This window comes from Babylonia areolata, chromosome 6 (genome assembly GCF_041734735.1).
Source record: "Babylonia areolata isolate BAREFJ2019XMU chromosome 6, ASM4173473v1, whole genome shotgun sequence".
NCBI lineage: Eukaryota > Metazoa > Mollusca > Gastropoda > Neogastropoda > Buccinidae > Babylonia > Babylonia areolata.
In genome coordinates, this window is record NC_134881.1 from 43,015,607 (window position 1) to 43,028,960 (window position 13,354).

The following is a 13,354-nucleotide window of genomic DNA, read 5'->3' on the forward strand; positions in this document are numbered from 1 at the left end:
GTATGTGTAAACACATGAAAGATATTCACATACTGGCAGATCTGCACATCATTATGCTGACCAGGGAAATCAGAAAAAACAACAACTCCACCCTCAGTAAGAAGTGCGACTCTTTCCATGAACAGTTATATAATTAACAAGAAGCTGGGTGGGTGTCACTGTGAGTGTGAAAGGAAATTTTCTATCTCAAATTATGTTTAAATAACATACTTACCATGACCCACTAGTGCAGACTCCGGCAGGGGTCTTACATTCCTGTCCTGTGCAAACTACTATCCGCCTATGCGGAGAAAACATAAGTAGCTACGGCCGATAACCTCCCGGAAGTAGGTAACCTCCCATTTGCCCCCCTGACTAGCGCCCTCTTTTTCCGGCAGCCATCATGACTCCTGTTCCTGTGCTCTTCATACGGCGAAGGTTTTTTGTATTTTCTGTCTGTCTGTCGATTCTCTGGTGTTCTTGTCTTTTGTCAAATTATGTCTCCAATCAGGTCACATAATTGTATAGCTCGATTGGGCGATCACGCTAAAATTAAGGCGCGATCGCAATCAATTCGCTGACACACTGGGCCCTCTACTCCTGGCCCTCTCAACAATGCCAACCTGCCGCCTCCTCCACTTCCTCCGCTCCCTCCGGTCGACTCCAGACCTCCACCACCTCCTCTGGCGATAAGTTTACACAGCATACAAAGAAACAGCCAAATTTGTACACTCCACCCTTATGACAGTCAGTCATGTCTGACTGTGACCATCAGAACAGCAGAGGAGGCAACTGCTGTCCCGTTCATCTGAGCTAGAATTTGACTATAAGGGATAGTTGCCCAAGTTACATCCCCACTCTCTTGGCCAAGAGGGTTTCAGGACAGTTAGTGTTGGGATCTTTCCCAAGGGCAAACTAACAGCCAGTGCAATTTTGCCTCCTCCATTCCACCCACGTGGAGTGTTGGCCTAGAGGTAACGCATCCGCCAAGGAAGTGAGAGAATCTGAGCACACTGGTTCAAATCACAGAGGCAGTCGCCTGTAATTTCTCCCCTCCACTAGACCTTAGGTGGTGGTCTGGACGCTAGTCACTCAGATGAGATGATAAACTAAGGTCCTGTGTGCAGCATGCATTTAGCGCACATAAAAGAACCCATGGCAAAAAAGGGTTGTCCCTGGCAAAATTCTGTAGGAAAATCCACTTCAATAGGAAAACAAATAAAATTGCAGACAGAAAAAAAAAAAGGGTGGTGCTGTCAATGTAGCGAAGCACTCTTCCTGGGGACAGCAGCCCGAATTTCACACAGAGAAATCTGTTGTAACAAAAAGAGTAATACAATACAATAACCAGCCTCTGAACTCATTCCTCCACCTTGTTCATGGGTGTGCCCCAGAAGTCGTTCCAGAAGAGGTCCATCAGCGGGGTGTTGGGGCGCAGGTCCTGGTTCTCCACAATGGCCGACATGTCATCAAACACAAAGCCGCAGTCCAGGGCGTTGTGGTAGATGGCCAGGGTGGTCACCACCAGAATGAGGCTGTGGACGGTGAACTGCTCCATGGTCCTTCACTGTGGGCCTTCACTTTCCTGCTTCTGTACACAACAAAAACAAGACTGTTACGTTATTGCTCTGTGATGTCAACCACAATGCCCTCTTTCTGTCCACAACAAAAATAAGACTGATAGGAAGAGTTTGTATTATACTCCATGTTTGGTGATACATATACTTGCCATGTCAAACTGATGCAAACTAGGCCAATCAGTTTGCTCTGCTTGACCAAATTTTGTGTGGCTAACAGTGAAAAGACGACCTGTCTTGCCCAGTCCGCTCTTAGCCATGCAGTGTGATGTAAACCACCTTGTAAGTATCCATCCCCACTTTTGCACAAATTTCACCCTGAAGTTGGGGGTGGGCATTCACTGGGTACTCTACCCATTCCTTTACTTTGTTTTACATACACTATGCAGTACTGGCTGGGTGTTTACTATATATCCATGAAAAGTCTCTCATTGGACTGGTGACATGAATAGGAAATGATTCAAATGTGTAATGATGTGTTTCTGCACCAAAACTCTCTTCTCTCTCCTTCCTTCATTCATCATTCTTTCTTTTCTGTCTGTTCTGCACCCCCCCCATCCCATTGCTCTCTCTCTCACACATGCATATCAAAGTGCATGTCTTGATACAGAAACAATGTAAAGTAAAGGAAACAGATTTTTAATCATTAAAAAAAAAAAAAAAAAATCACCAAAATGCCAAACTGGAAATCTGAATAAAATGGAATTGCTCACTATTTCATGTCAAAACTTGATTGACAGTGTCATGTAGTCCGTACTCTGTGTGGGCAAGAGGGTGACAAAATGTTTTGCCAGCTAAAAAAAGCAAACAAAACAAGCAAAGAACACAAAACAGCACTGATGAGAGGAAGAAACCAAGCTGCTTGCAGCAAAGGACAGTGACTCTAAAAGAGTGGAGTGGACAAATGGAGAGGTTTTGTGAGCACTGCTGTTGGAATGGTTCCTTTCTGAAGACCTGGTTGAAAGAGTGATGTCCAGTCACAGTGTTAACTCACTCGGGACGACAAGTTTTCTCCCTTGGTTTTCCCCACAGACGGCCCATTTGTAAGGGTTTGGAAAAAAATTACAAAAAATACAAAATACTGTGTAAGAAAATGAAACTTTCAGAACTGGTTTATTACGTGTTGAGCTATTACATATAAAAAAAAAAAAATCAAATTTCTCATCTTATTTTTACAGTTTTGCCATATGTAGAAAATACTGCCAATTTTTCACCCCGAATCACCATACCCATGCTCGCTTTCTGCATTAAATTCGCTTTCTTCTTCGTCATCATCCACCTCTTCAATGTCCGACCCTTCAGTTTGTAGCATTTCAAGTACTTCGGCAACCCTAAAACGTTGCCGTCACTGCCTTGTTCGCTTCACAACATTCTGAGAAGAGCCCGCTTTGCTAACAGGCTGGCACGCAAGCAGACGACCAGTCAGTGACTTTGTCAGCGTGTGTGCGAGACGGGCCACACATCCCAGGCTGACCAATCATACCATTCAATTGTGGAGTGACCCAGAATAGCGCACTCTGCTTGGCTAATCACAAAATCATGTGTACAGCGCATGATGGAATTTTACTTTCGGAGAATGCTATTCCATTCCTTCGTCCGAAACCGAATACGTTTTGTGTAGGAATGCGTGAGCATTCCTTCGTCCGGAAAGAGTTAAGTGGTGTGCGTGTGGTGGGCGGGGGGCAAGTGAGGGGACTGAGGAGGGTTACATCACTTTAGTGTCTGGTGCGTTGAGCCTTTAAGGATGGAGATTTTTCCAATTTCCCAGTCAACATATGTGCAGCCCTGCTGGTGCCTGAATGTCCTTTGTATGTGATATAAAACTTAATTAAACTATGCAGGAAACCAGTTATTTATATTAAAGATCCTGTTTTCCATGTTAATCTCCAGTGGGAACAGAGTAATATTCAGTTCACACCAATCACGGCAAGAATCATTAGTAAATTGATACTGGTTGTGGAACAGAAAGAAAAACAAATCAGTGGCAATATTCAGTATTTTGACTCTTTTCATTATGAGCTCCAGATTTCATCACATATACCCATTTTTACTGATTTATTCTGGTTTCACTGGAGAAATACTTGCATCAAATTCAATATTTCCTTTATTACCCACCCTTCCCATTCCTGGCATGTTTCACCACCACCTTGACAAGGTTTATCTTATCATTTGAGAGTAACAACTGTCATTCATATTATCGCATTATCTCCTCATGTCTCCATATTTTGTTTGTAATGTCGCCTTCCTCTCGCCCCTCTGTCCCTTCCTGTCCCTCCAACTCAAACGGTCAGTTTTCTGTTGTCAGCCTGCCTGCCCGCCTGCCAATCTCAGTGTCTGTCTCTTCTTCTCACTGACTTTCTTCCCTTAGACTGCATTGTTTTTGTTTCATACCTTTCTCATATGCCTGTCAATTTGCCATCATCTGTCTTGCCAATATACATACATCTTTTTTTTCATTTCTGATATTTACATGTGTGTGTGTGTGTGTGTGTGTGTGTGTGTGTGTGTGTGTGTGTGTTCTATTGGTAAATGTCTATGCTTATTTTAAAGATTAGGTATAAATGCTCACAATACTACTACTACTAATGTACAATAACAATAATAATAATAATCTATCAGTCTCCCTCCCCTACTCAGACTGATTGTCTTAAGACTATCTATGTCTGTCTCCCCAACAACACCGGTCTAATAGTCTGATGTGTGTGTGTGTGTGTGTGTGTGTGTGTGTGTGTGTGTGTGTGTGTTAAAAGTACCATTAAAGTACCATATTACTAGTATTTATGCCTTTATCATTTAGTTTGTGAAGAGCAGACCCTACGTAGAGCTGGAAATGGATATTTAAAAAAAAAGCAAATATGTGTTTATCGATTATCCCCGAAAACAAGGAATCTTGCCCTGTTTTGTCTTGTTCAACCCCACGCCCTGGATATATGACGAACTCCACCCTTTCAGCATGTGCTGACCAGTCTCTGCAAGTCTTGTCAAGTCAGTCATCATTTGCTCAGCTACTGATATGGATTCCTATCGGGATGGAGTATAATATTCTTAATATGTTTATCTATCTTCCAGAAGTATCCAGAAACTCAAGATAGTATCGCGATTGCAGACTGCTTCGTTTTCGTGACATCACCCTTGCACGGAACGCAATGCATCAACAGGAAGCGCAGGAAAATAGGTCACCATTGCCATTAAATTATCAGTGCAGAATGTCTGATGCTCCGACAACATGCTGAGATACGTACACAAACCTGCAAAATATGCAACAAATAGCAGCTTGACAATCATACACCACGGTGTGTTGGTGTCGGCGTCATATGGACGCAGCCATATTGGAGATCCAAAGTAAAAGTGGAAGGTTTGGTTTCGAATACATTGTTTCGAGCTATTTTAAGCAACAGCTGAAAGTTGTCGAGCAAGGTGAATCACACCTATCCACCAAATCACATCTCTTGTGTCCATGTTTGTAGGTCCTCGTTCTCATCCGTGTCCGACTTTTTTTTCTTCTTCCCGCTTTCATTCACATGAAAAACCACATATGTCATTCCCAGAAACATAATACATACGTTGCCAGGGTGACTTAGAGGAAACGGACTAAAAAAAACAATAGGCGCTTGATATCTTTACCAATTCCCATATTATCTTCGTCTGAAAAAAGTTCGTGTTAGAGGGCATGCTAGGGTTGTCGTCCTTGGTTTTTTAATTTTTTTTTTTAATCGACAATACATTGTCCTTATAAAAAAAAAAAAGAAAGAAAAAAAGCTAATTGGTATTAAAACAGCAAACAAGCAGTGTTACAACTACTGCATTGTGACTTAGCGGTGATCAAAACATGTACGCCTGTCCAATTTTCATTGTTTAATGTTAATCATTAATTTTGCTTTCCATATTTGTATCTTTCTTTCTTTTTTTTATTCGCCACATATGTACTTGTCTTTGTTTATTTCGTTTATTGGGTTCGTCTCATTTTAGTTTGAAGTTTTGTACATACCAGTATAGGCACCTGCCAGGCTCTCAACTCGGTGAGGCCTGACAAGTTTCAGTTTCAGTTTCAGTAGCTCAAGGAGGCGTCACTGCGTTCGGACAAAACCATATACGCTACACCACATCTGCCAAGCAGATGCCTGACCAGCAGCGTAACCCAACGCGCTTAGTCAGGCCTCGAGAAAAAAAAGAAAAGAAAAAAAAGGGGAATAAATAATAGATAAAGGCCCGACAAGCGCGTTAGCTTCGACATCTGAGCTGTTTAAGCAGATGATATGGTGTAGCGTGTATGGATCAATGCGAGTACTTTGAATGCTTCCTTGAAACTGAGGCCGAAATCCAATTAAGTGCGGGGACAAAAGCCGGCGCACCCACTATCGATCCTGATGTACTAGTAAGCCACGTACTGTACTGACGCCGTCTATCATCTCAAGGCATTTCGATCAGTGACTAACACACAAACACACACACACACACACACACCTACCCGGGACACATACACACACACACACCGACCCGGAACACACACACACACACACACACACACACACACACACACGCACACACTGCCACACACACACACACACACACACACACACACACACACACACACACACACTGACACACACACATACCAACCCGGGACACATACACTTGCGTGCGCGCGCGCTCGCCAGAACTGATGGCTCCAGCCCTCATTTTTGATGAATCATGGCCCAACACTGACTTTGAAATGAGGTATTACAAGGACATAGAGAACACTGGACACTGAAATGTTTAATGTCATTAGCTGTCAAGCTCAAGTGACACAGTAGGCCACTAATCAGAACAAAATGGTGCAAAACAGATAAAAATGGAACATAAAGGAAAAACATAATCAAAGCAAAATAAACTACTAAGGGATAAGCGGCACTTTGGTACTTTGTCATTTGCTTAAAAAGTCCATGTGGCAGGCGGGTACTGTGCCTTTTTTCACCAGTCGTTCGTCTCCAAGGTTTGGATAGTACACAGGAAACAAAGTACATATAATCCAGTATAACAATTATTTCAGCATGTGGCATCGTTACACATCACACACACACACACACACACACACACACACACACACACACACAGATGGGGGGTGGGGGAGGTGGGGTGGGGGTGGGGTAAGGGGGAAGGGTGGCGTTAAAGCGTGCGGACTGATCCATATACGCTACACCACATCTGCAGTAAGAAAGAGGGGAGGGGGGGGGGGATTGTACATAACAAGATACGAACATAAATCGAAAATCTTGCACAAACACAAGATACAGTAGAAATTAGGATATATAAAGTGCATATCAATATTAAAACTTGTGCATATTCACACATGCACGCACTGCACACACACACACACACACACACACACACACACACACACACACACACACACGCACACACACACACACAAACACACACACACTCTCTCTCTCTCACTCACACACACACACACACACAAACTCTCTCATCCCCCCCCCCCCACACACCCCCACACACGTTTGAACAGAAGCTGCATATTACATGTGGATGGGGCTGATGACTAGATCTTCAGGTAGATGGTTGTTGATTAACATAGGATGGTTGCTGATTAACATAGGACATTAACTTAACTCAAAAATAAATAACTGACAAACAAATAAGTATATACATTAGGATATAAGAAAAAGAAGAAGAAAGATATGAAGAAGAGAATGACTGAAATCAGACACAGATAGAGAGGGTGACAGACAGACAGACAGACAGACAGAACGAGAAAGGACAAGTTTTGCTTGGAGAGAATTCGAAAGTGGCATGCCGGGTTATGGGAAACTTGTTGCCGTGTTATCCCTTTCACCGCCAGTCAATTTAGAGTAAAAAATTCCCTTGTGGTATAAACACAGAAAAGACAGTGGCTAAGAACAGCTGGGGATTCCCCGTGCGATGTATAGAAAATATGGCCTATCCTACCACCGATCATTAAGAGCAGTAGGTTCATGGATAACAGACCAATGAATGGTCACCTTTCAGTGACATGGGTCCTCTACCACGCTTGTGCATAAATGCGAGCTTGGCGTTGAAACTGTTAAAAGGTGTTCGTTTTCAGGGCCTGACCGACAAGTGCGTTGTGTTTATGTGACGGTCAGACAGTCTACAACTGCTTAAAAAAAAAAAAAAAAAGCAGGTATGGTGTTTCATATACAGACATGTCCACACGCTCTGACACATCCTTGTAATTGAAACTGAGACCTGCCTGACTTTGAGAGTACTCATTTTGAATTAGTGTGGGTGGTAATCAGGGACTGAGGATCCTCGATCGGTACTGGTGCACTGGGATGTTCACCAAGCCGTTCATTTCACATGGCCAAACCGCGTCACCTTTCTGCTTTTGACAACTACGGAGATGAGGCAGTCATGAGGTCCCATTAGTGGGTATACGCTCTGACTTGGTTCCTAACATCCTCCATAGTGTTGCAGCGGTCTTTGAAAGTGATGCCGGCCCATGATTTTGCCAGAGGAGGACGGTGACAGAATGGTTAAGACGCTTGTCTGGCAATACAGTGCCCCGGCCTTGAGGGTCTGGGTTGATTTCCGGTCTCGCCCTTTCTCTCGGCAACTGATGTTGACTATAAAATCAAACTTCAAGTGGCCGGTTGTCTGATGAGACGATAAACCGATGTCCCACGTGCACTGTGCAGCATGCACTTAGCGCACTGAAAAATAATCCATCGCAAATAAGTTATGTCCTCTGGCAAGATTCTGTAGAAGAAATCCACTCTGAAAGGGACACAAATGAATTGGCATGCCTGCAGTCAAGGCCCGACTAATTAAACGAGTTGGTCTATGCTGTTGGTCAGATATCTGCTTAGCAGATGTGGTGTAGCGTATATGGATTTGTCCGAATGCAATGACGCCTCCTTTTACAGTTTTAGACTGAAACCTAAAGTTTGTGCCAGAATATCTCATTTCAAAGGCCAGACTTTTCCTTTTCAGATCTGCTGTGAGGGTGCATGACTTACAAGCTACATCACCTCAATATTCGTGTGGCATGAATTTGAACTGCAAGTTCTAGTTCTCATGTACTTTAAAGTCGTGAAGTTAATTTTGCCGAACAAAAGTCATGCGATCCCAGCTGAAGAGGAAGCAGTCCAAATAAAGAGAGGCGGCAGAGATCACGACCTGTAAGCTCTGTACGTCTTGTCTCAGGGACGTGACAGCCCTTCACTGACGAGCACACGTGTCAGCAGCAGTCAAGCCATTAATGCCAGATATGAGACCTCACACAAAAGGAGTCCAAGCATAACTACTGAATAAACTTGGGTAGTATTGCGTAATGCCTGTTCTGAACACCGCCTGAACATGCGTAATGCCTGTTCTGAACACCGCCTGAACATGCGTAATGCCTGTTCTGAACACCACCTGAACATGCGTAATGCCTGTTCTGAACACCGCCTGAACATCACCTGCTGAACGGGAGAGATTGCAGAGAGAACAATAACAACAATAACAGATTTTCAATTATCAATACCAATACCAAATTTCTGTACAGCTTGTACAAAAATACTTGTCATTGGGGTTACATTTACTTTGGTTCCCTTGACCTGTCCGCGCAAGTGTTCGTGTTTACTTGTTTCTCATTGAGTAGCGTCCCTCCCATGCTTTTTGCGAGGCTTCTGTTCTCATGCCATGTTATTTCTGTGAATTGAAATGGTTCAAAGCAACAATATCAGATCACAAGAGAGGGAGAGGAAAGGGAGAGAATGTGGATTTATTTTATTTTATTTTATTTTTTTTTTAACAAAAAGTTCGTTGCCCCTTGTTGATGGGACGTGTGATAACTTCGGTCGATTATCAGTTTCTCTAAATAATATAATGTTTCGTTGACTGTGAAAATGTGATGTCTCATTTTGAGCGCTTTATGCAAATATTATGCAAACGCTTTTTTGGCAGTTTCAACTTGACATTTATTTGTGTTACAAAAGAAACCTTGGGGCAGTAAGCGTTTCTTACGTGTTCTGAAAATGGATGTGAAAAAAATTGAACATGCTTTGTTGTTGATGATGATGATGCTTTTGTTGTTGTTTGTTTTGTTTTGACCTTTAGATCGCGGACAAACAGAGTCGTAATCTGTAAGTTATGTATTTGACCTGATATGAATGAGTCGATATATCGTTCAGGACAAAAATCCTGTGTTCTGGTCATTGTGAACTCCAAAGTTCAAAGTTCAGTGTTTAGAACTGTGACTTGGTTACCCCTTTCTGTACCCGTCACTTAGAAAAAAAACATGTGTCTCTGTGTATATGCCTGTGCATTCTCATAATATATGTACATTTATGTGATTCTTCATGTGCGTGTATGTGCAGACACAGAAAATTCCACAGTAGAGGGATTTATAAAGTGATCTTGTGTCGTGTTGTGTTGTGTTGTGTTGTTTTACGTTCAGCTGTGTTGCGTTGTGTTGTGCTGTTTTGCGTTACGTTACGTTGCGTTGCGTTTCGTTTCGTTGCATTGTAGTGTAGTGTAGTGTAGTGTATTGTAGTGTAATGTAGTGTAGTGTAGTGTAGTGAAGTGAAGTGAAGTGTAGTGTACTGTCTTGCGTTGCGCTGTGTTGCGTTGCACTGCATTGCATTGCACTGCATAGCATAGCATAGCATTGCATTGTCTTGTCTTGTTCTGTATTGCGTTGTGTTGCGCTGCGTTTTGTTGCTTTGCGTTGCGTTGCATTGCATTGCATTGTGCTGTATTGTATTGTATTATATTGGATTGCATTGCATTGCCTTGCCTTGCATTGCATTGTATTGTATTGTATCCATCTGTACATAATGTACAGGATCCGGCACTGAAGGCACGTTAACATTTTTCCAGACCTCGCTGTTTTGCACAAATGATCGTTCCAGTCCTGCCACGTGCCAATCATCAGACATCCAACATTGAAACTCTCGTAAAGAGAGAGAGAGAGAGAGACACTGGACACTTGAATTATCTATTGTCATTGCCAAGAAAGGTCTTTTGACAAGGGGGCAACAACATAAATTCATATTATTTTAGCTTCAAAACAACAACAACAAAAAACTATATTTTTTCTCTCTGAATCCTTCAGTCAGTTTAAACGAAGAAAATATGCAATACTTGGAAACACTTAAGTCACATCCTGACAAAAACTCAACGAAACGGAACTAAAGAAAAACAACAATGTAATGATAATAAAATACCAAAATGAATGGGGACTGACTCGACCATCCATTCAAAAATACATCAAACCAATACATACTGCCTCAACAATACACTCAAGTATGCAATGTTATGTTTTCTGTTTTGTCCAAGAGAGAGAGAGAGAGAGAGAGAGAGAGAGAGAGAGAGAGAGAACAGAACGGAACGGAATGGTTTATTCACATATAGGCCTCAGCCCCATGTGAAGGGGTTCACATGAACATTGTACAACTCAATGAAACAACATAAGCAAACAGGTATAAATACAGATAACAAAACATACAATCATATTCATTTTATGAAGTGGCAATTTCTGTATGTTTAAAAGCTTTATACAAAAAAACAAAGAAAAATTACGAACATCCTTGCTATTGCTTGACGACATACGTAGACTTAATCTAAACAGAGAGGGGTGTTTGTAATATTTTGGTTTTTATAAACATTTCACGAATATTTGTTAGTGCCGGGCAACAAAGGACAAAATGTACCTCATTTTCTTGGGATTCATTACACAATGGACAGACTAACTCATTTGCACTAAACGTTTTGTACCTTGAGCGATGCGTTGTCAATTCAGATATTCCTAATCTAAACGTCGTTTTATAAATTTCAAGTGTCTATCTATATCTAGCAGCAGATAATGTTTTAAATCATATACTCTGCATGCAGAACGTTCTATACATATAAAATCTATTGCTAGTGTGAATATGATTATACCAAGTTTGCAATCTACAATCGATCAGCCTTTGGCGGAAAACAGATACATAACCATTAACACTACCAACGCCCTGTTCCATCCACACAAAGCCAAATCCATATTCAAATAAACAAAGACGAACTTTAGTTACCTAGTTTTTCCTTCCCTTATTATCGAAATTATACAACATTTTATAACGATTTGTATCACCGTAAATAAGGTCGTTTGGCGTTCGCATATGGACTCCTAAAAATTTCTTTAAAGCCATTAAATGAACTGATTCACAATGAAAAACAGAATTATCAAGCCCCCATAACTCAGATCCATATTGCACTATTGGCTGTATTTGGCAGTCAAAAAGCTTAAGAAATAAATGAAATGAATTATTGTTTAACATACATAATCTTTTCATAACACATATCAGAGCACCTTTTGCTTTACTTGCAAGTTCCTTGAAGCAGCACCAAAACTTAAGCGTGTTGAAAATAGAATTCCTAAATATTTAAGTACATTAACAACAGGCAATGTAGCACCATCATAAAACCACCGTTCTCTCACACTTAGATATCCACCTTTCCGGAATACTATGATGTTACTTTTAGACACATTAACATTTAGTTGAAGAGATGTTGTTGCACGCTGTAGACTATTTCTTTGTGTTTGTAGGCCTATAACTGTCTCTGAAATCAAAATGACATCGTCGGCTAACAAAACAGTAAACAATTCAAAAGCATCAAGTGAAAGCATAGCACCATGCCTACCATTGTTAATTACTTCTATTGCTAATTCGTTTATAAATAAAGAAAAAAGAACTGGGCTGTATGCGTCACCTTGTTTAACCCCAGAAGTACATGTAAAATAATCTGTCAATCTGGCACCACATCGAACTCTAGCTTTAACTACATCATACATGCTTTTGATATACCTATATAATTTACCTGTAATACCATTCTTTAAGAGAACTGGGCAAAGGAGATTTCTATTTATGGAATCAAAAGCCTTTTCAAAATCTGTAAATGCTACATATAGTTTACGATTGTATTAAAATTGTTTTTGAACTAGAGCTAGCAAGGTGTATATGTGGTCGATTGTTGAGTATCCCGTCTTAAACCCTGCTTGACATTCATCTGTAATATTATTTTCTTCCACCCACTCCCGTAATCTATTATTAATTATTATTCCGAATAACTTACTACTCACATTAGTCAAAGAAATTCCTCTATAATTATTGGGGTCACTGATATTGCCTTTCTTGAAAACAGGTTGAATAACAGATTCAGCCCAGCTATCTGGATATATACCGTGATAAAAAAAAATTCTGTTAAACATTCTAAAGAAAAAGTGCACAATCTGATCATTTGCATTCTTAAATAATTCGGCAATGATACCATCAGGACCTGCCGCCTTTTGACCTTTTAATTTTCCAAAAGCAAGATCATATTTCTTCTTTTAGAAATTGGACGATTAACATATCCTTCTGATTCAGCATCAGGCGTCTCATCATTCTGAATACCATTTGCATCTTTTTTTTTCTAATAAGGCTTGAAAATGGTGAAACCACGTGTCAACTGAAATGTTATTTCTAGGCTGTTTTCTTTTAAACGATGCTCCACGAACAGCATCCCCAAATTCTTTTTGATTATTGACTGTCAGTACAAGTTTTTCTAACACAGACCTATTATACTGTTTCTTCTTTCTCCTGAGTAGATATTTGTATTCACGTCTATATAGTAATTACATATTCTGTATTATTTTCAACCTTTAATGTATGACGACATCTTCGTAACAGCCTCTTAGTTTTCCGTTTAAAAAGTTCACATTCCTGATCAAACCAGTCATTCTTCTTTTTAACACCGTTGAAAGACACACGTTTCTTCATACATTCTGCACTCTCTTTGATACAGTCATTGAA

At 40.9% G+C, this 13,354-nt stretch overlaps 1 protein-coding gene across 1 annotated transcript in view; it reads right to left on the reverse strand.

The window, feature by feature from the left end:
- LOC143283411 (protein O-mannosyl-transferase TMTC3-like) overlaps window positions 1-4,889 on the reverse strand; it is a 50,532-nt gene extending 45,643 nt beyond the window's left edge. The window contains exons 1-2 of the mRNA XM_076589632.1: window positions 4,805-4,889; window positions 1,352-1,570 (exon numbers count right to left, since the gene is read on the reverse strand). Of these exons, the coding sequence (XP_076445747.1) occupies window positions 1,352-1,537 (186 nt within the window). The 5' untranslated portion in view covers window positions 1,538-1,570; window positions 4,805-4,889. The remainder of the gene's footprint in view (window positions 1-1,351; window positions 1,571-4,804) is intronic.
- Window positions 4,890-13,354: the final 8,465 nt, after the last annotated feature.